This window comes from Schistocerca piceifrons, chromosome 2 (genome assembly GCF_021461385.2).
Source record: "Schistocerca piceifrons isolate TAMUIC-IGC-003096 chromosome 2, iqSchPice1.1, whole genome shotgun sequence".
Taxonomy (NCBI): Eukaryota; Metazoa; Arthropoda; class Insecta; order Orthoptera; family Acrididae; genus Schistocerca; species Schistocerca piceifrons.
In genome coordinates this window covers 384,966,451-384,992,547 of record NC_060139.1, presented here as the reverse complement: position 1 = coordinate 384,992,547, position 26,097 = coordinate 384,966,451, and the positions used below count along the sequence as shown (strand labels likewise).

At 40.4% G+C, this 26,097-nt stretch overlaps 1 protein-coding gene across 1 annotated transcript in view; it reads left to right on the top strand.

Annotated features, from left to right (window-relative positions):
- Positions 1-26,097, top strand: part of LOC124775748 (DNA polymerase delta catalytic subunit) — a 167,545-nt gene that overhangs the window by 8,520 nt on the left and 132,928 nt on the right. Inside the window, exon 2 of the mRNA XM_047250578.1 lies at positions 12,810-12,924. Coding sequence (XP_047106534.1) covers positions 12,810-12,924 — 115 coding nt within the window. The remainder of the gene's footprint in view (positions 1-12,809; positions 12,925-26,097) is intronic.

Below are 26,097 nucleotides of genomic sequence, written 5' to 3'. Positions count from 1 at the left end.
TGACTGCAATCTAAAAAACAGGTACAGCTCGAACACCAACTACTACAGGAATTTTTCCATGAGTGACGCCACCACCACCACCCACTACACTGTCACCTATAAGCTTAGCCAGCCTCCCCTTCCCATACCTATTGATGTGCAGGCCATGCCTAGTGAAACACGATCTACTTGTAGACCCAACTGGCACCACTGAGATGTGACCCATGCTCTCTGCCCTCAGCACCCTCCCCAGCCCCATATTGATCGGTGGGTGCTTTTAAGTGCCTTGACTACTCTGTGTAATAAAGTAGATACATTCTTTCCAGCTGTTATGTTTTTCTCCCCCCCCCCCCCCCCTTTTTTTTTTTTTTTTTTTTTTTTTTTTTTTTTTTTTTTTTTTTTGCAGATATTTTCATCAATTGTGTTGTTTTTATGACAGAGTACATAATACAAAAAATCACAAATATTAATTCGAGTCGTAGCCATTGCTTTAATTTGCCTAATTAGAAGCCATTGGCATAATTTGTGTACCTAAAAGCTGTGCTAATTATGAACACCAGTAATTTCAAACTTCATTATCATTGTTCTTATGTCTGGAAAGTACCATTTCCATTCTATGATGATTTCAATTCAGATGATTAACTTACTGATTTCTGCTTCGGGAATTGAATTAGGCTTGCCGCAGTACAGTTATTAGGTAACAGCTCGCAAGGTAACATAATGATACATCCATTTATCATTTCAGCACATTTTTTTGTATTACAATTTGAAAATTGTGTGTTTACATTATTCCAAAAGAGACAAGAACCGAGTGTATCATACATACGGAATAGTAATGATGCCTTACAACAGTGGCTTGATGTGGTGACCACGGACTTGTTAAAGGCATTGTACTTACAAAGCTTGTTCTGGTATATAGTCTCAGTCCTACCTGGTGTCTCTTGAGTTTCTAGTACAGCGGCCAAAACTTGTGCCAGCATCTCTGTCTCTAAAGGAGTCTCAAAAATTAAACTTTGCAAGGTAGGCGTTAAATGATGTGACCGTCTGATGTATATGTCATCATGTCTCTCCTGTTGCACACCAGAACTGCAACCCTGAGATTTCTTTCTTTCCCTCAGCAGCCGTGGAAGCATTAAATCTGAATTGAAACTTTTGTAGAATGGAAACGATACATTTCTGGACCTGGGTTCCTGTTCAAAGTATTATGCTCTTACTACCCTTTACAAGTCCTAAAAGACTGTAACGGGAATTCCTGAACACCCTGTACTCTTGCTATGCCATTGTTTTCAATGGCCCCCCTAGACAGGTCAGGCGTGCACTACACACCGGAAGCAGCTACTAGGGTAGCAGAGTACGTGTGGCGTGCACACGGGGGTTTTTTAGGTTAGAGGGACCCCCCCTTGGGCGAAACGATAAAATACCTGACGGCTTACCAGAGAGGACATTATCATCGTTGATAAAGAACGTCCGGCCTCAGAGACCAAAAACAGGAAAAGTTAACGTAATATTGGTAAACTGCAGGAGTATCCAGGGCAAGGTTCCTGAATTAGTATCTCTTATTGAAGGAAATAGTGCGCATATAGTATTAGGAACGGAAAGTTGGTTAAAACCGGAAGTGAACAGTAACGAAATCCTAGACACAGAATGGAATATATACCGCAAGGATAGGATAAACGCCAATGGTGGAGTATTTATAGCAGTAAAGAATTCAATAATATCCAGTGAAGTTATTAGCGAATGCGAATGTGAAATAATCTGGGTTAAGTTAAGTATCAAAGGTGGGTCAGATATGATAGTCGGATGCTTCTATAGACCACCTGCATCAGCAACCGTAGTAGTTGAGCGCCTCAGAGAGAACCTGCAGAACGTCGTGAAGAAGTTTCGTGATCATACTATTGTAATAGGGGGAGACTTCAATCTACCAGGTATAGAATGGGATAGTCACACAATCAGAACTGGAGCCAGGGACAGAGACTCTTGTGACATTATCCTGACTGCCTTGTCCGAGAATTACTTCGAGCAGATAGTTAGAGAACCAACTCGTGAAGCTAACGTTTTAGACCTCATAGCAACAAATAGACCGGAACTTTTCGACTCCGTGAATGTAGAAGAGGGTATCAGTGATCATAAGTCAGTGGTTGCATCAATGACTACAAGTGTAATAAGAAATGCCAAGAAAGGAAGGAAAATATATTTGCTTAACAAGAGTGATAGGGCACAAATCACAGAATATCTGAGTGACCACCATCAAACGTTCATTTCTGAGGAAGAGGATGTGGAACAAAAATGGAAAAAATTCAGAAACATCGTCCAGTACGCCTTAGATAAGTTCGTACCGACTAAGGTCCAAAGCGAGGGGAAAGATCCACCGTGGTATAACAATCATGTACGAAAGGTACTACGGAAACAAAGAAAGCTTCATCATAGGTTTAAGAGTAGTCGAATCATAGCTGATAAGGAAAAGCTGAACGAAGCGAAAAAGAGCGTAAAGAGAGCAATGAGAGAAGCATTCAACGAATTCAAACATAAAACATTGGCAAACAATCTAAACAAGAACCCTAAAAAGTTTTGGTCATATGTAAAATCGGTAAGCGGATCTAAATCCCCTATTCAGTCACTCGTTGACCACGATGGCACCGAAACAGGGCGACCGAAGAAAGGCAGAAATACTGAATTCAGTGTTCCGAAACTGTTTCACTGCGGAAAATCGTAACACGGTCCCTGACTTCAGCCGTCGCACGGACGCCAAAATGGAAAATATTGAAATAAACGATATCGGAATTGAAAAACAACTGCTATCACTTAGTAGCGGAAAAGCATCCGGACCAGACGAGATACCCTTAAGATTCTACAGTGATTATGCTAAAGAACTTGCCCCCTTTCTATCAGCAATTTATCGTAGATCGCTGGAAGAACGTAAAGTACCTAGCGACTGGAAGAAAGCGCAGGTCGTTCCCATTTTCAAGAAGGGTCATAAATCAGATGCGAATAATTATAGGCCTATTTCGCTTACGTCAATCTGTTGTAGAATAATGGAACATGTTTTGTGTTCTCGTATTATGACGTTCTTAGATAATACAAATCTCCTTCATCATAACCAACATGGATTCCGCAAACAGAGATCATGTGAAACTCAGCTCGCCCTATTTGCCCAAGAAATTCACAGTGCCGTAGACACTGGCGAGCAGATTGATGCTGTATTCCTGGACTTCAGGAAGGCATTTGATACGGTTCCGCACTTGCGTTTAGTGAAAAAAATACGAGCTTACGGAATATCGGACCAGGTTTGTGATTGGATTCAGGATTTCCTAGAAGAAAGAACACAACATGTCATTCTTAACGGTTCAAAATCTGCAGATGTAGAGGTAATTTCGGGAGTACCGCAGGGAAGCGTGATAGGACCTTTATTGTTTACAATATACATAAATGACTTAGTTGACAACATCGGTAGCTCCGTGAGGCTATTTGCAGATGACACGGTTGTCTACAAGAAAGTAGCAACATCAGAAGACTCGTACGTACTCCAGGAGGACCTGCAGAGGATTAATGCATGGTGCGACAGCTGGCAGCTTTCCCTAAACGTAGATAAATGTAATATAATGCGCATACATAGGGGCAGAAATCCATTCCAGTACGATTATGCCATAGGTGGTAAATCATTGGAAGTGGTAACGACCGTAAAATACTTAGGAGTTACTATCCGGAGCGATCTGAAGTGGAATGATCACATAAAACAAATAGTGGGAAAAGCAGGCGCCAGGTTGCGATTCATAGGAAGAATTCTAAGAAAATGTGACTCATCGACGAAAGAAGTAGCTTACAAAACGCTTGTTCGTCCGATTCTTGAGTATTGCTCATCAGTATGGGACCCTTACCAGGTTGGATTAATAGAAGAGATAGACATGATCCAGCGAAAAGCAGCGCGATTCGTCATGGGGACATTTAGTCAGCGCGAGAGCGTTACGGAGATGCTGAACAAGCTCCAGTGGCGGACACTTCAAGAAAGGCGTTACGCAATACGGAGAGGTTTATTATCGAAATTACGAGAGAGCACATTCCGGGAAGAGATGGGCAACATATTACTACCGTCCACATATATCTCGCGTAATGATCACAACGAAAAGATCCGAGAAATTAGAGCAAATACGGAGACTTACAAGCAGTCGTTCTTCCCACGCACAATTCGTGAATGGAACAGGGAAGGGGGGATCAGATAGTGGTACAATAAGTACCCTCCGCCACACACCGTAAGGTGGCTCGCGGAGTATAGATGTAGATGTAGATGTAGATGATATGACTGTCTACTTCGAAGGACAGTGTAATTAGCAAATGTGTTAATGATGTACACATTAGTTACTGTGAATCTAGGTCTATATTGGGTTACTGTACTCTATCAGTCATGTTGTAGGACGTCAGCAGAATGCAGTATGTGGCTTACCATTTATGTATGCATATATTATAGTAAATGATACTCAATCCGGCCATAAACTGTAGGTGATTCCACATCAAAGTGCTATTAAAATATTTGAAATGTAAAAGTTGTGTGGACCAAGTCATGCAAAATAGACTGCTTCAGGCACTTTTCAGCAACATTTGACGGAGGCCCAAGTACTGATGGCATATTGGCACAGGTAAATAGGGTAACATTACTACTGGAGCACAGGTGGGAGAGCTGCGGATGAGACATCTCTCATCACATGCAGAGCCTTGGGGACACCCACCTGCTGGGTGACTTGTTACTTTGCTCTTGTTTTTACTATTGATGGTCCAACTAGTGACCATTACATTTTTAGCATTCACATTTTTCTGTTCTGAATGAGCTGACTAGAAACATTCTTAGCTTTATCATTCTCTTCACTGTTCATGGCAGGGGTTGGATGCGAGGTGGGGCTCTGGGATACCACTGGTTTGCTCTAACCTACATGCTGGCCTATACATACACTTCACCATAAATTCGTCCTCAAATGTGGCATCAGCATTGCCTTCAAAGCCTAGATCTCACTGCTCCTATCGACTTCCATCATCAGAAAACATAGTTTCCCAACATCACTGCACCTGGGTCAAGGGACTTGTGTGACCTTAACTCCCAATCAACCAGCATACCACCGTGACACACAGTATGAACTTAAACTAAATATTTGTCGGCTAGTATTGGAACATACACTTTATGTATATGGCTCAAGAGTAGAGTGTGATATATAGTCACAATTGTATGAACTTTTCAGGAGGAAATCGAAACCCTAGGGACAAGAAGCACTTCAACTATTTATCCAAAAGAAACTGAATCAATTATTGTAAGAACAGCTGTAATGGAAACCAAAATACACAGTACGAACCAAGAAAAAAATATTTATCATAAATCAATGGTAGTGCTGAAAATACAGTTTCAAGTGGAAACTGCAATATGTAGGTACAAAGATATGCATGTTTTGGTAGTAAACTGAAACATTTGTCCCACAAGAATGTTTAACTATGTATCTGAATGAAAATAAACCAGGTATCGTAACGAAACATTTCAGCATTAGTGGGGACCTGATATACAGGGTGAGTCACCTAACGTTACCGCTGGATACATTTCGTAAACCACATCAAATACTGACTAACCGATTCCACAGACCGAACGTGAGGCGATGGGCTAGTGTAATTGTTTAATACAAACCATACAAAAATGCACGGAAGTATGTTTTTTAACACAAACCTACGTTTTTTTAAATGCAACCACATTAGTTTTGTTAGCACATCTGAACATATAAACAAATACGTAATCAGTGCCGTTTGTTGCATTGTGAAATGTTAATTACATCCGGAGATATTGTAACCTAAAGTTGACGCTTGAAACCTCCGACGTTCAGTTGCGTGTTGTAACAAACACTTCATTGCAGGGGCCCAAACAGCTGCAACATACATCGCGTTTCTACAGAATGATCTGCCAACGTTGCTCGAAAATGTCCCACTGGAAACGCATCGACGTATGTGGTATCAGCATGATGGTGCACCTGCACATTCCGTAATTAACACTAGGCTGACCCTTGACAGGATGTTCAACGGGCGTTTCATAGGACGTGGAGGACGCATAAATTGGCCAGCTTGTTCTCCTGATCTTACACCCCTGGACTTCTTTCTGTATTGTACCTTAAAGGAGAATGTGTACCGTGATGTGCCTACAACCCCAGAGGATATGAAACAACGTATTATGGCAGCCTGCGGCGACATTACACCAGATGTACTGTGGCGTGTACGACATTCATTACGCCAGAGATTGCAATTGTGTGCAGCAAATGATGGCCACCACATTGAACGTCTATTGGCCTGACATGTCGGGACACACACTATTCCACTCCGTAATTGAAAACGGAAACGACGTGTGTACGTGTACCTCACCCCTCATGGTAATGTACATGTGCGTCAGTGAAAAAGACCAATAAAAAGGTATTAGCATGTGGACGTAATATGCTGTTCCAGTCTCTTCTGTACCTAAGGTCCATCACCGTTTCCTTTGGATCCCTACGTAATTCGGTGCTCTCCGATACACACGGTCGAACAGCGGAGGAGTGGTACTCAAGCGTCAACTTCAGGTTACAATATCTCCGGATGTAATTAACATTTTACAATGCAACAAACAGCACTGATTACGTATTTGTTTATATGTTCAGATGTGCTAACAAATCTAACGGGGTTCCATTTAAAAAAACATAGGTTTGTGTTAAAAAACATACTTCCGTGTATTTTTTTTTATGGTTTGTATTAACCATTTACACTAGCCCCTCTCCTCACGTTCGGTCTGTGGAATCGATCCATCAGTATTTGATGTGGTTTACAAAATATATCCAGCGGGAATGTTAGGTGACTCACCCTGTATATCAGTAAAGAAAAAAAGACTGATAAATCAACTAAATATTATTATTCCCTCCAAAACAGAACAGACAATATTTTTTTTCTCATGCACAGCAAAGATTAAAGCTATAAAGAATTGAAAATCAAACTGTGCACCAAGAATTTATGTCAGAGCTGACAATTAGCATTGCAAATTGCTCTTGACCCCCTTATTGTATAGGTTATATAACTACCAAATTTCATGTAGATTTTATGATAAATAAAAATATGTTAATTTATTTTTGAAGTGTAAACAAGTGTCACTTTTGGTATCACAATATATATAAAAAAAACTTCCTAAATTTGGTATGGTTACTTATCTCCATACAAAGAACAAATAAGCCAAGTCACATCCAGATCTGAGATGGTGGGTGAGATAACCTGGATGACTTGACATGGAATAATCCAAAGACAAAAGACAGCAGAACTTCATAACTGAGACCTAAGCATTAGTAGTTGTGCTTTTGATTGCCCTTTCTCCATCAGGAAGCTGGATATCGCATCCATATCTCATGACACATTACCTAGACATGATAGGGAGCCATTGCAACATATAGTAACACTTAACGAAGATGGCAGATTTTCTTTTGCGCATTTTTAGTACACATAGGCAGAAGGGTAACGTCTGGGCACTTTAAAACTGTTTATATTAATTTCCTGTCTAAAACCAGGAAAGGATAATAAATGAAAAATTCATTAAATCTAGACACAACCTCTCGTAGGAAATATCAACCAACCAGTTATATTCTGAGCTCCTGGAGGAGTTACATTAGACTTCCTTGAAGGTGTAATATTATCAGGTAGCACTACCCACAGGACTTACAGAAATGTTTTCACCATTATATAGTTATTCCACGTCAATATTGCTGTAGGTATGACATCAGCAATGTGACAGTTTTTACAGTCCTGATCTACATTGCAACATTCATGGTAAGTAACCTCATTCATAGGCTACAGTTAGTGTACAAATGTTATCTTGTTCTGTAGTTTGTCTAATTTTATGGTCACATTTCCAGTTGACATATGGGTGGAAGAGGAGCATAAGTCAAAATGGTAGTATTGAGATAACTGAGTTTACAAAGTTAGTGCTTTTAAAAGTTGTCCTAGAAAAGGAGTTTTTGCTGTGATATACTACATGATAAAACTGACTACTCTGGGAAAATTATTTAATTTTTCATTTATTTGGGAACTTTGGGCAGTTTTTTAGTTGTCCTTATTCCACGTTTGGACTTTATTACCCTTTCCCCTCACAATGCTAACATTTTCATACTTCAATAGCTATACCTAGTTTTACAAATGAAAGTCTATTTCCAGAAGTTACTGTCTTTAGTATAAATCACTGCTGTGCACCGAGCTTTCTGAAAAAGTTTACAGACCATTCACATTTGTTTACTCTTATAACTTTAAGGTTATCTTTAACATCTTGGACTTCTGTCCTTCAATGACTCTGTAAAGGTAGGATTCTTTTCAGCATTGTAGCTGTAAAGTTTAAATCTTTCACAACTGAAGTATGTAATAGAAAACAGGGTTTTCTTGTATGATTCATCCACCATTTTCCTTAGATGTTTAGGCATGTGGAAGGAGTCAAAGTATACGTGTGAAATGCAACTAGCTACTTTATGACAAGATAAACTGTGAACCGTGGATGAAGGGGACCAAGAAGATTCCATATTACTAGATTTCCAGAAAGCATTTGACATGGTGCCACACTGCAGACAGTCAATGAAGGTATGAGCATACAGAATAGGTTTCCAGATGTGAGAGTGGTTTGAATACCTCTCAAGTAACAGAACCCAGTACATTGTCCTTGATGGTGAGTGTTCATCAGAGACAAAAGTATCATCTGGAGCACCCCAGGGAAGTGTGATAAGACTGTTATCATCCCCTATATGCATAAATTATCTGACAGACAGGGTGAGCAGCAATCTGTAGCTGCTTGCTGATGATGCTGTGGTGCATGGGAAGGTGTCATAGTTGAGTGACTGTAAGAGGAGACTTAGATGAGATTTCTAGTTGGTGAGATGAATGGCAATTTGCTTTAAATGTAGAAAAATGTAAGTTAATGCAAATGAGTGATGGTCGAGTACAGCAGTAGTAATGTACTGCTTTACACAGTCGCATTGATTAAATATCTAGACGTAACATCAAAGACTAATATGAAAAGAATGAGCACTTACGAGCGGTAGTAGGGAAGGCAAAAGTTCGACTTTGGTTCATTGGGCAAATTTTAGGCAAGTGAGATTCACGTGTACAAGAGACTGCACATTGATTAGTGTGACCCATTCTTGAGTACTGCTATATTGTAAGGAATCCCCACCAGATTGGTTTAAAAGAAGACATTTAAGCAATTCAGAGGTGGGCCACTAAATTTGTTATTGGTAGGTTCGATCGACATACGAGTATTACGGAAATGATTCATGAACTCAAGTAGGAATCCTTGAAGGGAAGACAACATTCTTTTCGCAGAGCGCTTTTGAGAAAATTTAGAGAGCTGGCATTCGAAGCTGACTAGAGAATGATTCTACTGCCACCAGTGTACATTTTGCGCAAGGGCCACGAAGGTAAGATATAAATCTTGTATAGAGGCATGTAGAGAGTTGGTTTTCCCTCACTCTGTTTGCTGGTGAAACAGCAGAGGAAATGACTAGTACAAGGTACTCTTTTCCTCATACCATATAGTGGCTTTCGGAAGCTGTAGATGTAGATACATAAGACAGACATCATAAATACTTTATCCGTTTACAGTATTAACCGTGAACTACCATATACTGCTGAGAAATTAATAAGAAAGCTATTACTGTAAAAGAGCTGCTTCCGCCTCTGTTTTATTATACACAAAAAAGTAAAATCTGTGCCACAAGCCCTAGCTATGTTTTCGGCCAGGCTATTGACAGAACGCAGCCTTTCTTTGCGCAGCACAAGGAGGGAGAAGGTGATGAACTCAGTGCACTGGCCGCCTTTTATCCCTCCAGAAAGATCCCTGGTACTCATTTGATAGAAGGCCGAGTGGACCTGGGGCCATCCTGGAAGGACTGGAACGAGAATAAATCACCACCCCATCCAGCATAGAATATGGCACCTCCAGTGCCAGAGTCTAGCACTCTACCTGCTAAACCATTGTGACCTTGTTTTATTTATAGTTGCTGTTTATCTGTCATTAGTAGCTTCATATTTACTTAATTACAATTATATTCTTAAAGACAATTTTTTTATACAGGGTGTTACAAAAAGGTACGGCCAAACTTTCAGGAAACATTCCTCACACACAAATAAAGAAAAGATGTTATGTGGACATGTGTGCGGAAACGCTTAATTTCCATGTTAGAGCTCTCAATTCACCGCCATGATTTCATAGGGGATACTCTACCTGTGCTGTTAGAACATGTGCCTTTACAAGTACGACACGACATGTGGTTCATTCAGGTTGGAGCTCCTGCACATTTCAGTCGAAGTGTTTGTACGCTTCTCAACAACAGATCCGGTGACCGATGGATTTGTAGAGGCGGACCAATTCCATGGCATTTGAAAGCTCTTGTCTACGCAACCCCGGTACCAAATGTAGAGACTCTTCGTGCTCGTGTTGTGGACGGTTCTGATACAATACGCCATTCTCTAGGGCTGCATCAGCGCATCAGGGATTCCATGCGACGGAGGGTGGATGCATGTATCCTCACTAACGGGGGACATTTTGAACATTTCCTGTAACAAAGTGTTTGAAGTCACACTGGTACTTTCTGTTGCTGTGTGTTTCCATTCCATGATTAATGTGATTTGAAGAGAAGTAATAAAATGAGCTCTAACATGGAAAGTAAGCGTTTCCAGACACATGTCCACATAACATATTTTCTTTCTTTGTGTCTGAGGAATTTTTCCTGAAAGTTTGGCCGTACCTTTTTGTAACACCCTGTATATAAAAATAAAGAGTCCTGTTTACAGTATTCATACAGATTTATACATATATAAAAAAAATCCCTGCTCCTTGCCGTGAAATTAACAGAACTTTTCTATCGTCAGAACTAGTTTTTCAGATAACTTGTAGGAAGAATAAATAATGAGGTAAGTTTTCTATTTTCTTTTGAATTTATAGTGACTACCAATTTCTTGCTTTATGCCAGGCCGGAGTTAGTTGATCGTCTTATCACCAGAGTACATAACACCATTCTGGATCCTGGATAAGGAAGCAAAGTCTATATGAAGGTAATTTTTGTGACTGTATGTATCAGATTTCTGCTGAAACTGATTTTTATGATCAGAAACAAAAGCTATTAAGGAGTAAATGTATTGGGAAGTGTATTTAAGAATTCCAATATGGTTACAAAGCCATCTACAAAATGTGCAGTTATTTACTTTAGACAATAGTCTTACTGCTCGCCTCCCCCCCCCCTTTATATATATATATATATATATATATATATATATATATATATATATATATATATATATATATATATATATACTGCCCAAAAAAATAATTCTATAAGAGAATAAGGACTGAAAATTTGCAAGATAATCCAACACTCTTGTCTTTAGGTCAAAGTGAGAGACACTTCAAAGTGCATAGCACACTGAAGAGCACTTCTTGATTAGTTTATCCATGTAGTGACTTCATTTTAAACAGTTATCCAGCATGACTCTAAGAAATTTTATACACTGTGCATCATTCAGTGTATAATCACTGATGTGTACGTCTTGTGCTAAAAGATTGTTATTGTTTGCTTGCTGAATTGTGTAACACAAGCGGTCACGCAGTGTACTTTGTGCACATGTAAAGAACAGCTGTTTTTATATTATAAAAGTAAGCATATGTGACCAACATCAAAGTTTAGTCTTTGTTTAATTAAACATTGATAAAATAAACTTATTATATCAGCTAAAGCAGTGCTTAATCAAATAATTATAGGATAAACTTTTGTTGTATCATTTTGTTGCTGCGTACAAGTGTTACCTCATATTAATGACCCATTGTGAACGTTATACAGCGCAGTTGCTTTGGATCCCAACCAAACACTTATTCGTTTACTAATTATCTTGTAGACAATTGCCTCATTGTGGGATTGTGCTGCTAGCTAGAATTCTGTGGCAATTCGTTGCACAAATCATAAATTTTTTCTCACCTAGCTTGCTGTTCATTTTATAATACTGCTGCTCATTTGGATGGATGGCAACTCAATTCATAACTATATTAGCAGAGGCAATAATGAGGGAATAGGTATGGGCTCTTAGTTTTAAAACAACAATAGAGCAGGTTCGCGCACTTTGTACATAGGCAGGCCCACTCAAGGCTTAAAATGACATGAAATGAGTCTTTGGAAGATAAAAACTTAAACTGCTAGCTGTGAGCCACTTGTAGATCTTTTAGCTATCATCTGAGCTGTGTCTGCTAAGCTTGAAACTTGACCCTTGATTAGTGTGTCTGTGTCATCAGCAATCATTACATATGTTAAACTGTCCTGTTAAAGCCACTGGAGGATCATTTATGTAGGTTAGAAATGAGTGGACTCGGCGTCAATCCTTGTATCACTCCACACGTTATATTCCCTCATTTTAAGCTTATTTACATGCCTGAGATTTTAACTCTCATGACCTCCAAGTTTACAGTTGTGTTTTCTCTGAATACCCTCCATTATTTGCCCTATTTTTGTCTCTGCATGCTTTCCTGTTTCTGACCTGTAAAACTTAAGATATTGTAGACTTACAGCTGTTTTGTCTTGCTTCCAAGCAAATTAATGCACTGTTCACATTACATTCATTCCATTATGCATATGTATAGCCAATCTTTAAATTGTGTTTCAGTATGTTGATGTATTTGTGTCTGTCACAATTCTTTTGACTTAAGCATTTTTCATAACAGTGAGCAACATATGCTCATGTAGAGATTGTTTCTCCATAATGGAATATCTGTGACAACCCATTGGAATGGATTATTACCACCTTTAACAATAATTTTAATGTTTCAGAGGTGCAGCTGATGAAGACGAAGATGACTTTCCTAGTGGCTTTGAGTCAGAGCTGGCTGTTATGGAGCAGATGGAACTTGAACAACAAGCTGACAGCCAAGAACTCATTGGACAGGTAATATTTATATACAGATATCTAGAAGTTTATTAATTTACTCAAGCCAGAAGCTGCACAAAATTCTGCATCAAATAACTCTACCATATTATAGGATACTGCTAAAAGAACACCTTACGTAAATTAAAATTTACGTAGGTTACATAATAGAGCAAAAGAAGAGAAAACAAAATGATCTGTGGTCATAATTGAACAAAGCAACTGCACCACCTTCAGCCTTCTTCAGCTCTTCATCACTTCATGCCTCAGGGCGGCATGGATGGCAGCATCAGTGATTCCATTTCTGTTTTGTGCATTCACATGGTTTTGGTCTGTTGGAAAATATGCATTTGACAAGGCTGTTCCTGGATTTACAAACACTTGACATTAGCCTGTTCAGTGATCTCTTGGTCGACAAATCTAAAGTAATCCAGGTGGTAGACACTGAGCAGGTTTCATCCACATTTGAAATTGTTCTCAGGCAACACATGGAGAAATAATTATTGCTGACGTTGAATTGAGGGACTGCTTCTAGATTTCAACCTAGATCTTGGTAACTGATGAGCATAGACAGGGTGTTAATGAGTTAGTTTATCTTTTCCTTTTCAACATCTACAGCTGCCTTATGATGTATATCAGGTGGTGCAGTACCTGCCAAACAATAAACTGTGTCTGTAGGTGTCAATTTGACATCCAGTGGTCAATCATGCAGTTCCCTGCAATGTGACATCCATTTCCTCTGCATGGGCAGAGATACACCTCACAGGACATGCAAACACCCCTGTAGAGAAACAGAGTAACATTGCAGAGATTCTACTGCCTTGATATTGGCTCCTCAGTTACTACCAGTGAGTTTCCCAATGATACTTCAGTATGTTAAAGACCTGTCTAAAGTGACGCCAAGATATGTAGACATAAAGCAGCATTCCTTGGAAACTTCCCAGTTAACTTTTAATATTGATTAGCTTGTCTGTATCAGAGTCGGTAGCCACAGATCTGTATTCCTGAGGATTAGATTTCAGATGGTCCGTACCATAATACTGATGGAAAGATCAGTGCTGTTGTAAGAATTTGTTCAGTCAGTTTTTGCTTGGGTTGCAAGAGCAAGATGGTCTGCGTATATGAAGCTATTGCAAGTGTTAGGCCTTGGTTGGTCATTGTGGTATATATAACATACAGGGGAAAAGACACATTCTTGAAGCAAGCCATTCGTTTGGTTTCTCCAATGACGACACATTCCTTGAAACTCGACTAATAACATTTGACTGTGCTGTAAAGTGCCAAGGTCACAGGGGTAAAACTGTTCAAAAGAAGCCTTTAAAGTACTTTATAAAGATGACGTAGTGAAATAGGTTGAATGATACTTTCCAAGATGTCAGTCTGACAACTACTTTGATTTTTCTCCACATTTCAAGGATCTGCATCTCACACAAGCAGTTATTAATGAATTGGACAGGCCATTTCATTGTTATTTGTCCAATTTTTTTTATTTGTTCCATCATCTAGGTCAACTGCTTTATGGTTCTTGCATTAGCGAATGGCTTCTTGCAGTTCTTTTTCAATAAATTTGCAAAGTTAAGAATGTAATCGCTGTTGAATATTTTATGATGTAGTCCTGTATTCAGTAAGTGACAAGTTAACCTAAATTTTTTTGCCTTAAATAGTGAAATGCGTGTAATATTTAAGGGTAATGTGAAGTTCTTACTTGCCTGTTTCTGTTTCAAAGGAGCTTTGAAGCATTGTGGTCATGTGCTCTAGTACTAGTTCGTTATGCAAGCTATCTGGCTAGTGATAGTTGTGATATGCCATAAGTGTTTAAACTTTTGTTATAAATATTAACCAGGGCTACTATACTCACATTGCCAGCAAGAAATATCATAAGTCTTATCAGGTAATCATCATGTTAAGAAGACAGTGCAGACCTCAGACTTTTTATTTCATAAGACCTTTTCTCTAGCAAAGAGCTATTTTTATTAAAATTGTCATGAGTGATTGAATTATAATTGAAAAACTTTTATCGACTGCTTAACAGTTGTCACACTACATACTGCTTGTTGCAGTGTAATGACACATCCGTTGGGTGTTGTGTGTACATGTTGCCCACTTTGTATTATGGCACTCATATACATATACTACGGCCATATTTGTTACTTTTTTAATAAGCTGTGTGAAATACTAATTATAGGGTTGCCACAAGCTCTGGAAATCAGGGAATTTCAAATGTGTCACAGAAATCAGGAAAATATGGAAAAAAAAGACACTGGAATAATATTGTATTTGTCTCAGTAGATGATAATTTTTTTTTAGTGAGATGTCGTGCATCACCACTGGCTGGATGCAGCTGAGTACGTGTGGCGATTCCCTACTCCCTCATTACTCCTGCTTCTCTCCTTTCTACCACTCCCCTCAGCTTGCAGTCAGTGCTGCAACCACTTCTTGCCACTAAGTTAGCAGCTGCCGATGAGAAGCAGGGAGGCATGAATGGTTTGTTTGGATCTGATTCTCATAGATTGTTGACACAGCGGCTGGAGAAGGTGGCCCCGTGTGCGTGAGTTGTGTCTGAGTGATTGTGTGAATGTGTGTGTGTGTGTGTGTGTGTGTGTGTGTGTGTGTGTGTGTGTGTGTGTGTGTGCTCTCATTTTATGACAAAGGCTATTGCCGAAAATTTAGTTGTGAGAGTATGATTGCCTTTTCTGTGTGTCTGTCTGCATCTCAGCGATCATCTTTACAGTGAATTGCTACCTATCCTCGTTAGTATTGATTCTCAGAGTATTTGCGCAAGTTATCTGTTGCATGGATTGATCACTGGGGTCTCATCTCATCAACCCCTGAGGGGCTCATCATTTGTATGCTGAGTAAGGGCTTGGCAACCCCGGAGTTCCTGAGCTGCGGACTGGTAAGCACAATCAGTCCTCTGTCACCGTAAGCTCTGGTCATACTTCAACGACCACCATGCGGCACAGTGGTGGAGCTGATGAGGTGAATGGCTGTTGAGGTAAAACAGTCTTTAGCCGGCAACCTCTGGGGCACCTGCCGCCCCCAGTTGTATAAGGCTTGCTCAGGCATGCAGGGCTCTGCCTGGGTTGACAGTTGTTTTCCTAGCGTCTGGTGGGATCCCTATGGAACGAACTCGTCAAACTACTAATCCTGAAGGGACGGGTGTACCATCAGGCAGTACCTACACCCACTCCTCAAAGAGAGCTCAGTTGGTCAGTCATCCAAAAAGCAGTCTCAGAATCATAGTAACAGGACATTAGTGTGCTATAATACTTTCATTGTAATCAAGCAAACAGGGGGAACCTCTGATAAGATATCCCCTTTCTGTATTCACAAGGCATTGGAAGGTATTGCTGTGTCTCTGAAAAATGTCAGATGACTTTGTAATGGAACATTTTTACTTGAAACGGCTAATTCCAACCAAATATCTAAGCTTCTGGGATGTAAGGCCGTAGGTGACTACCCAGTCGAGGCTGAGCTGCATAACACCTTAACTTTAGTAAGGGCATGGTTACCTGCTCGGATATAATGGAGGTAAACCCTGCGGAGTTAAGTGAAGAATGGAAAACTATGGGTGTCACAGAAGTGCAGAATTATATGAGGAGAGTCAATGGCAAATTGGAAAAATCGGCAACATTTATTCTAATGTTTAGTACTCCAGAATTACCTTAACATATCCTTCTAGGCTATATCTGTCTTGAGGTTTGCCCGTTTGTTCCTAACCCAATTCAGTGCTACAAATGTCAAAGATTTGGCAATACCACAATGGGATGTAATGGGTAAGCTATGTCTGGAAATTGTGGGGGCTCAGCTCACGAGTTGGCAGTTCTTGTACACTTCCTCCAAAATGTGTAAACTGCTCTGGGGATCACCCACTGTGGAGCAGAAAGTGTGGGGTTTATGATGACGAAAGGAAAATTAAGGAGTTGAAAGTACAGAGACGCATACCCTAAGGTGAAGCTAGAAAAGCTTTCAAAACTGTGCAACCACCGGTTTTTGCTACTTCTTTTGCATCAGCCCTTAAGACACCAATCGCTAAGTGTGATGCCTCCAAACAAACTCAGACCACAGATTCAAGTACAAGCACATGCACGTATTGATGTATTTGTGGGGGAAATGCTGCACTTGCAACTGATGTTGTTCGGAAGCCGTCAGCAGTAGGCTTACCACCCAAGCCACATACATCTACCCGACATCAGAAGCCAACTAAGCTGTCCCGGCAACCCAAGCAACCACCTCCTCCTGTCAGTAAAGAAAAATGTCCTTTGAAAAGTAGTTCTAAGTCCAAGAAAGCAGTAGTTAAACGTTCAGATCGGCGTGCTCTCTCTCTTTCTGAAGGGGACTATGCTCCTGAGGAAATGGACTTCCAGTCAGAGGAACTAGAGAGCAAGGAACAGTTAACATTCCCCCTGACCTCCCCTGTAAATCACCGCCTCTGAGGGAGAAAGAAAAGAACAACCATCGCTAACCAATGGCTTCCACAGGGACTTCTGTGTTGCAGTGGAATTTGAATGGATATCGCTCACATTTAGAAGAATTGCAGCTACTGGTCCAGGAGAAACCTTTCTGCATCTGCTTACAAGAAACACATCTTAAAGTAACTGACACACCTGCATTATAGGCATACATGAAGGACAATACTACTGGAGACAGGGCTAAAGATGGAGTGGCTGTTTTCCATGATGACAAATGCCACTCCTATCCTGTCCCTCTTACCACAGCCATGCAAGCAATTGCTGTGAAAGCTGTCGCACCCTTTATCACAGTGTGCTCTTTGTACCTCCCCCCTAATGATGCTTTGGATGCAGACGCACTGGCAGAACTCTTCCAGGCACTCGCACATCCATTCCTCCTTGTGAGGGACTTCAGTGCCCACAATGTGCTGTGGGGCTAAGCTACCATTTCCTCCAGGGGTCAGATGATAGAGCGACTCGTCCATTCTGAGAATATCTGCCTTCTGAATGTGGGTCAGGTGACTCTTTTTAACAGCTACAGGGCTTTTTCAGCCATTGACCTTTGTTTTTGTTCCCCAGCTATTGTGGACTCAGTTCAGTGGAAAGTGGCTTCAGATTTACATTCTAGTGACCACTTCCCAGTGTGGGTCCATCTGCTGGCTAGGAGGGTGGCCAACAGGAGACCACGCAGATGGATGATTCAATGGACAAATTGGTTACAGTACAGTCGACAGGCTATTTTTGAACAAAAGGATTGTGCACAGGAGGCGGTGGCCCATATCACTTGTGAGATCCAGTGGGCTGCCGCAGAGTCCATCCCCGCGTCTAGTAACCAACTCAGATGACGATGGCCTGTACCTTGGGGGGGAATGATGCCTGTCGATTGGCAATCATGCCCAGACGAACAGCTCTGCAGAACTTCAAACACTGTTCAACTACAGACAATCTTCATGCCTTCAGGTCTGCGAGAGCATATGCAAGACGAGTGATCAAAGAACGGAAGAGGGCTTCCTGGAAGGAATTCACGACTTCCATTAATCGGTCCACTTCCACTGCCCAAGTTTGGGAATCGATAAGATGGATTTCTGGCAAGGGTAGTACACGTCCCCCTTATGGCCTTGTCAAATAATGGGGTCTCGGTGGACACGCCAGAAGACATGGCTCACGTTTTAGCTGACCACTTCTTTACTGTGACTGCGTCATCCAGACAAGCTCCCGCTGTTCAGGTGTTCAGTAGGACTGCAGAGATGAGAAAGTTCAGTTTCTTCTCACATAATGAGGAAGTCTACAACCCTTCATTCTCCATGTGGGAACTGGAATCAGCTTTGTCTGCTGACAGAGACACTGCTCCAGGACCTGATGAGATCCATTATGCCATGCCTTGTCATCTGTGCCCTGAAGCAAAAGGACAGCTCCTCTCTTGTTTCAATCAGATCTGGTTTGATGGACTTCAAAGGAGGCAATATTAATTCCATTCTCAAAATCAGGCAAGGACCGTAGTGCCCCTAACAGTTATAGGAGTGTCACCCTTACCAGTTGTATGGGTAAGACTCTTGAACGATGGTCAGCCGCCGCCCCGTCTGGCTTCTCAAGTCCCAAGGCCACCTGAGTTACTCCCAGTGCGTTTTCAGGCACTACCGTTCAACCCTTGACGACTTAGTTCTACTCGAGACAGTGATACAGTAGTCCTTCTTACACCGAAACCATTTGGTTTGTGTGTTTTTTGACCTCGAAAAAGCAAATGACACTACTTGGAGGTACAGTGTCCTTTGCCAACTTCATGAATGGGGACTACATGGACGCTTGCCACTTCTGATCCAATCCTTTCTCGAGGACCAGCATTTTCGTTTTCGCATTGTGATGCCATGTCTGATTGCTAAGTTCAGGAGGATGGGGTGCGCCAGGGCAGTGTCACATTGTTTGCCATCGCTATCAGTGGCATTTCCTCTGCAGTCAGGAGCCCTGTCAAATGGTCTTTGTTTGTGGATAGCTTTGCAGTCTTCTACTCTTCCTCTGATCTTACGACAACGATGAGGCAGCTACAGCTGACCATTAAGAGGGACTACGTGTTAATTTTAACCATGCTCATCAGAGTTTTAACCAACCAGTGCTCACAATGGGGGACAGTATTTTAAGTGATCAAGACACTGTGCCCTTTTTGGGTTTATTATTTGACTTGAAATTAACTTGGCTCCCACACCTGAAAGACCTACAAGCAAAGGCCTCAAGCGACCAAGCCATTTGGTATATGTGCTACAGACTGTTTCGAGTATCTGGATCTCTCAGGCATCAAAATACACACCCAGGGGTGGAATGCACTGCCGCCTTGGTGTCTTCAGAAGCCCAAAGTGATTTCAAGCTTGACACAGTACAAGGTAACTGGTTCTCCAGATTTTGTTTTTACAACTTTGTTTTTGTCTATTTTAAGTAAGTACCACAGTTTTATCGTTATTTATACAGATGGATCCCAGCAGGGGAATGCACTTGGTTGTACTGCTGTTTTCCCTGATAGGATTTTTAAAGTGTCTTCCAGAACAATTTGCAAATTATGATGCAGAGTTATATGGCATTCTGATGGCACCGGAGAGGGTTCACGGACATCACCATACAAGGTTTCTTGTCTGTTCCGACACTCTACAAGCGCTTCACCAAATGTATCCAGTAGACTCACTGAGTCTGTTCATTCAGCAGTTCCAACACCGTGACAAGGAGGTGATCTTTTGCTGGTTACTTGGCCACAGTGGGATACAGGGCAACAACATGACCGACAAAGCTGCCAAGGAAGCATGTTGGGATAGTGCTGTTGATCAGTTTCCCATCTCATTGCATGCCATCATTTCATTTTCTGACACATGCGTCAGTGGGAGACTGAATGGTTGCAGGTGACAGAGTGACAGACAACAAACTGTGCTCCCTCAAATTGACCATAAAGGCTTAGTGGACTTCATGTCAGCCTCGCCACTGGAAGGAGGTTATGCTTACCAGACTGCGCATCGGGCAGCTTACCAGACTGTGCATCAGGCATAGCCCTTTCACACATGGCTTTCTTCTCAGGCGGCAGGATCCACCACTCTGTGAAGTTCGTGGTGTGCCATTTTCAGGTCAGCACATTGTGGCTATGTGTGTCCTATATATTGACATTAGGGCAATCCTCAGTCTCGCTGGAGATCTGCCCACCATCCTTGCAGATACCGATACCAGTGTTACAAGAGTGGTGAAATTTTGTGAACTGTCAGGCCTCATCCCTAAATTGGTGGGGAAGGACAGCAGACATTAATAAATTATAAACGTTTCCACATGTGGGGACAGCCATTGCCCCCACCCATGAGATTGACATGCAGACTTTTCATCAGGGCGCTGATGACCATGATATTGAGCACTCCCTCAACCCAAATAATAATAATCATCATCATCTTATCAACATGCTGTTTGTGACATGTGAATAGCTGGCCACACGAGTGGATTCCCATGATGGGCCAAAACCATAAGCCATTTCTGCGGGCATCTCTAATGGATTGGGCCTGCCGAACTAAAGCCCATCATTTCCCACTAATGTGCGGGCCCTTCACGTCATGTGTAGTCTCACCTAACTGCCCACAGGCTGAGTCTGATTGTGTGTGGCATAATGCGATGGATTTTCGTGGTTTATCTATGGACCCAGGACCGAGGTGCACCTCGGTAAGCTAGAGGCCACAGTCGATGGATTCCAGGAATTGCGACTGTCTCACCGCAAGTACTCTGTGCAGTTTTATAGCCATTTTATTTATTGTAGTACATTTTGGCACTTCGAAAGTAGTTCATATATTAGAAAATACAGACAATAAGAAGAAGAAAATTTTGGCAGCCGCTGGCAGTTTGTGCGCTTTATACTCGTATATTTCTTGAACAAAAATCACACAATACCTGTAATATAATGGACATAACACAGTGAGTAATAACTGACAATAACGAATATAGTAGAGCCAAAATTTGGTGACGGTCACCAATAGTGCTGGTTCCAGCAATTCTTCCCTGCCTTATATCCTCCTTTCAAGAGGCCCCCTTTTTCTGAGGTTATTTCTGAAATCAGTAAAGGTATTTGAAATCTTGCGACTCCAAGGAAATGCGTGTATTTGTCTCCTGATGTGTTTTGTTTTATTGAAATAAAATAACAGCAGTGGCCTTAATTAAAAGCATATACCATTGGGCTTGTTTTCTCCATCTAGAAACAGTTCACTACAAAAGATGTTGGTGTTAGTACTTAAGACTTTTGCTCACACAAGAGAGAAATACAGAAGTCCTGACATTGTTTTGTCAACTTATGTCTTTACTTACCCTTGAGATCTCAAAATTTGTTAGAGAACATTGCAAAAACTTGTTCTGCAAATCAGGGAAATATCAGGGAATTTCACTGGGGGAAACTTGTGGAAACCCTGGATTATGACTGCTTAGTGGCAGTTTTAACAAAAACTTATTTGAGTAGATTAGATAGTATATTCCAAGTGACAGTGTCAATTTTCATTAAGAGTACTTGTTATCCATCAAGTTCACTAGTATAGATTTTGGTCATTAGCAGTTTGTTTATTTTAAACATTCCTTGTTTTTCATTTCAACTGTAGTGGATCTAATAAGTAAACGTTCCATATTTGCTGATTAGACTGAATTAAGTTATAGTGGAAGGCCATAAGTTTAAAATAAATCAAAGTGACTATTTGCCAAAGTCACTAAACTGATGTTAATGTATAATAAATATTGGTCAAAGTTGTTGATATCTGGCTCTGGATTATTTCCTAATGTAGTGTTTATTGCAGGAAAGGGTATTGAGACAATTGCTGCTCAAGTCATATTATTAATGACCTTGCAGGCGATATTAATAGAAATCTTGGATTTTGCATAGATGATGCAAGTGTCTATAATGAAGTAGTGTCTGATGGAAGCTGTGCAAATATTCAGAACTTAGATCTTAATAGGATTGCAAAGTGATGCAAAGACTGACACTTCATTTTAAATGTTCACAAATTTAAAAGTGTGTACTTCCCTTAATGAGAAAACAGTATCCTACATCTACAACATAAGTTATTCAAAATTAGACTCAGCTATCTCATACAAACACATAGGTGTAGCAATATGGAGGGATATGAAATGGAATGATCATGTATACTCAGTTAATAGGTAATGCTGGTGGCAGACTTTTGGGAAAATGCAGTCTGTTCACAAAGGAAGCTGCTTAAAAATCACTTGTGTTTCACATATTAGAATATCACTGATATGTGGGACCTGTACCAAATATGACTAACAGCAGGTATTGATCATATCAAAAGTAAGGCAGCACAAACGGTTACAGGGTTGTTTGACTCACAAGACAGTGGCACACAAATGTTGAAAAACGTGAATCGACAACTCTTTAACATATATGTAAATTATCCCACAGAAAGCCTGCTTGCAAAATGCCAAGAACCAATGTTAACCCCTTAAGTAATGACTTTTCAAATTATATTCCAAAAAAATATTTTTTTTTATTAATGACAAACATTCTATAATGAATGACATGACATACAGACACATGAAGACAGCTTTCAAAGATAGCCAATAATAAAATCCCAAGTATACTCGTTAATGCATTTATCTCGTACCACTGGCGACCATTTGTTGCTCACCTGATGAAATGTCGTCACTTTCAGTCTCTAATGAAGTAACAGCTCATTATTCTTCACTTTCTGAGCCATAAAATTAAATGTCAAATTCGGTATCACTGTTTTCATCAATCTTTGAAAGCATTGCCTAAACAACAATACAGAAGAAAATCTGAAAGTGCATATTTTGTTGTCAAGTATTCAAAGATGCACCAGGGTGTATACAACCTGGGACAACCGGGAGATCCGGGAAAAACCCGGGAATTTTTTCATCTGGGAGAAAACCGGGAAAAACCCGGGAATTGTTTGGAATTCCGGGAATTTTTCATTGTATTAATTTTCAGTTAAATTTTTGTGGTTTTGACTGGTAAGAACCAATACTCTAACAAAGGATATTATTATATCCCGCTACTGCACAATAATACTGTAGCAACAAAACAAAAACGGGAGAAAAAAACGAAAATAAAACTTTAGTTGCAAAGGAATGTGCCGTATACAACAACAAAACAGTGCTCATACAAGCATCTGCCAATAGTAAAATGTGTCAAAGGCTTTAGGAACACTATGCAATGCTTTATAACAACTAATTGCCTCCAATGAGTGTGACGTGACAACTGTTTAAATTAGATTCATTTGAGGAGTTGCGGGCGGGCTCTCGCGCATGCGCAGTCGAGTCGCGTATGAGTAGTACCTTCTCCCGCTTCTGGTTACGGAAGTGTGGCTGGGTGCCACTACTTAATATTGCCCCTGTTCAGAAATATCGTAGATCGGGGGCTGATGCACAGAGCAGTCAGAGTTGTGGTGGGGAGGTGGGTCGCCTCCACATGACCTATGTTTACGTTCAGTGATTTTGTTGTTTCCTCTTCGTTTAATCCTCTCACGTTAAATGATAACAAAACGGGTTTTTTGTGGCCAGGAGCTATTAAAAGAATTAAAATACATTTGCATAATTATGGCAGGCTAAAATATGTTAATAGTTTCAGATTTTATTTCCTCCTTTGACAGTCAAGCATTAATCGCCTTACAGAACAATGAAGTTATTTTTGCCGCTTTGCTAAAGAGATTTGGCTTTTATTTATCCTTTCTACTGAGGCAGTCAATTTATTTGAAACGAAGTGTTTAATTTCACACTATTGGCTAGTTTCAACTGTTCGCTGCATTTCAAGTGCACGTATTATTCTATAATAAAGAACCAAACATGAGTACTGATACTCCAAGAAAATTTACATACGGATGTGCATTTTAAGCCGAATTATGCATTTTAGTATGGTTCGCGAAATCCCAATGCTCTTGAAGTATCCTTTGATGTCTTGTTTCTTTTATGGCATAATGTAAGATCTTTTAATGTTTTACACGTACGAACATATGGGCTTCCTGCGTCATCGTAGCTGCGCGTGCGCGGTGACGCCTGTTATCTGGCGCTTTATTGCAATTGCTGAAACGAACCTATTTCTAACAGGTCGCGGGAAAATATTGCGAATGGTGGTTTGAAAAGCGTTACATTCAAAGCAGATTTCCTTTTACACAAGATGAACTATGTGCGAGAATGTACAATGAATTTCTTAAATCACAAAGCGTTTGACTCTCATTTAAAAATCAACTCTTTGAGGACGACCATTTAGAAGAATTTCGAGCCCAGAAGATGAGACATTTGCGTCATTATTAAAAATTTTACTGGCACATTTCTGTGATGTATCTTGAAGTGTAACACTCGCAAAAAAGATCAACAATCTAGTGGCAACACTTCAACCAGAACTTGACAGCCAGGCTACAAATGGTAGTAGCAGATGCTTTCTAGTGGTGGACACTTAACTATCAGTGCTGCAATGAATATAAGCAGGATTTTATTTTTTCAAAGGTCTTTTCTTAAGTTGCCTGGGTATACTCAGAATTTTTAGTTCCTGTAAAAATAATAAAAACGAGATAAATTGGGGTTCTAAGTTAAGGGGTTAAGAGAAAAATCTCTACAGATATTCTTCAGCCCCTATATATCACTCTTGTAGGGAATAGGAAGACAAAATAGGACTATTTACAGCACATACAGCGAAATTCTCCCAGTTCTCTGTATATGATTTGGGATGGTGAGGAAGAACCCACATATTTGGTACAACGCACTGTCACGCACTTCACAGTGGTTTGAAGAGTATGCTTATAGAGACAAATACTTTAAGTGAATTTGATATAAAATTAACAATAAATGGCTTATCCGGTGGCGACATCCAAATACTGAGAGTAAAAAATGTCAGAAAGTTTGCTTTGAACTGAAAAATTGTGTACAATAAATGACTCAGTCATGGTGTTTAGTGAAAACTTTGTGTGAAAACACTCAGAAGTGATGTGTGAAGTAGACAGTGTTCATCTCTTTCTTAATCACATTCCTTCAGCATTTTGATTACTGTTTTCCAAACATCGGTAAAATTAAACATAAGCATATAAATGGAGTGAACAAAGTATTTATTGTGTGCACGCGCGCGCACACACGCTCACACACACACACACACACACACACACACACACACACACACACACACAATATGTTGCTAGAGGACAAAATTTTCAAAGTGATTGGATAAAGTATAGGTCGTTCCCATTTTCACGAAGATCATCAAACAGATGCGCACAACTTTAAGCTTAGATCACTGATGTCAGTTTGTTTGAGAATTCTTTGAACACTTTTTATGCTCTTGTATCATTACGTGTTTATATACCTAAAATCTCCTCTGTAGGTTAGAAATGAGGAGGTTTTGCGCAGAATCAGAGAGGGAAGGAATGTGTAGAAAACACTGACAAGGAAACGGAGAGAATGATAGGACATTTGTTAAGACATCAGGGAATGACTTCATTGATCCTATAGAGAACTGTAGAGGAAGACGGAGATTTGAGTATATACAGCAAATAATTGAGGACGTAGGTTTCAAGTACTACTTTGAGATGAAGAGGTTGGCACAGCAGAGGAATTCATTACAGACCGCATTTAACCAGTCAGAAGACTGATGACTCAAAAAAATGGGGGGGGGGGGGGGGGCAATGAGAATCTGCAAACAAAGATCGTATGAAACCCAGCTTGTTCTGTTTGCCCATGAGATCCAGAAGGCAGAAAATTGTAGTGCCCTGTTTGATGCTGTGTTCCT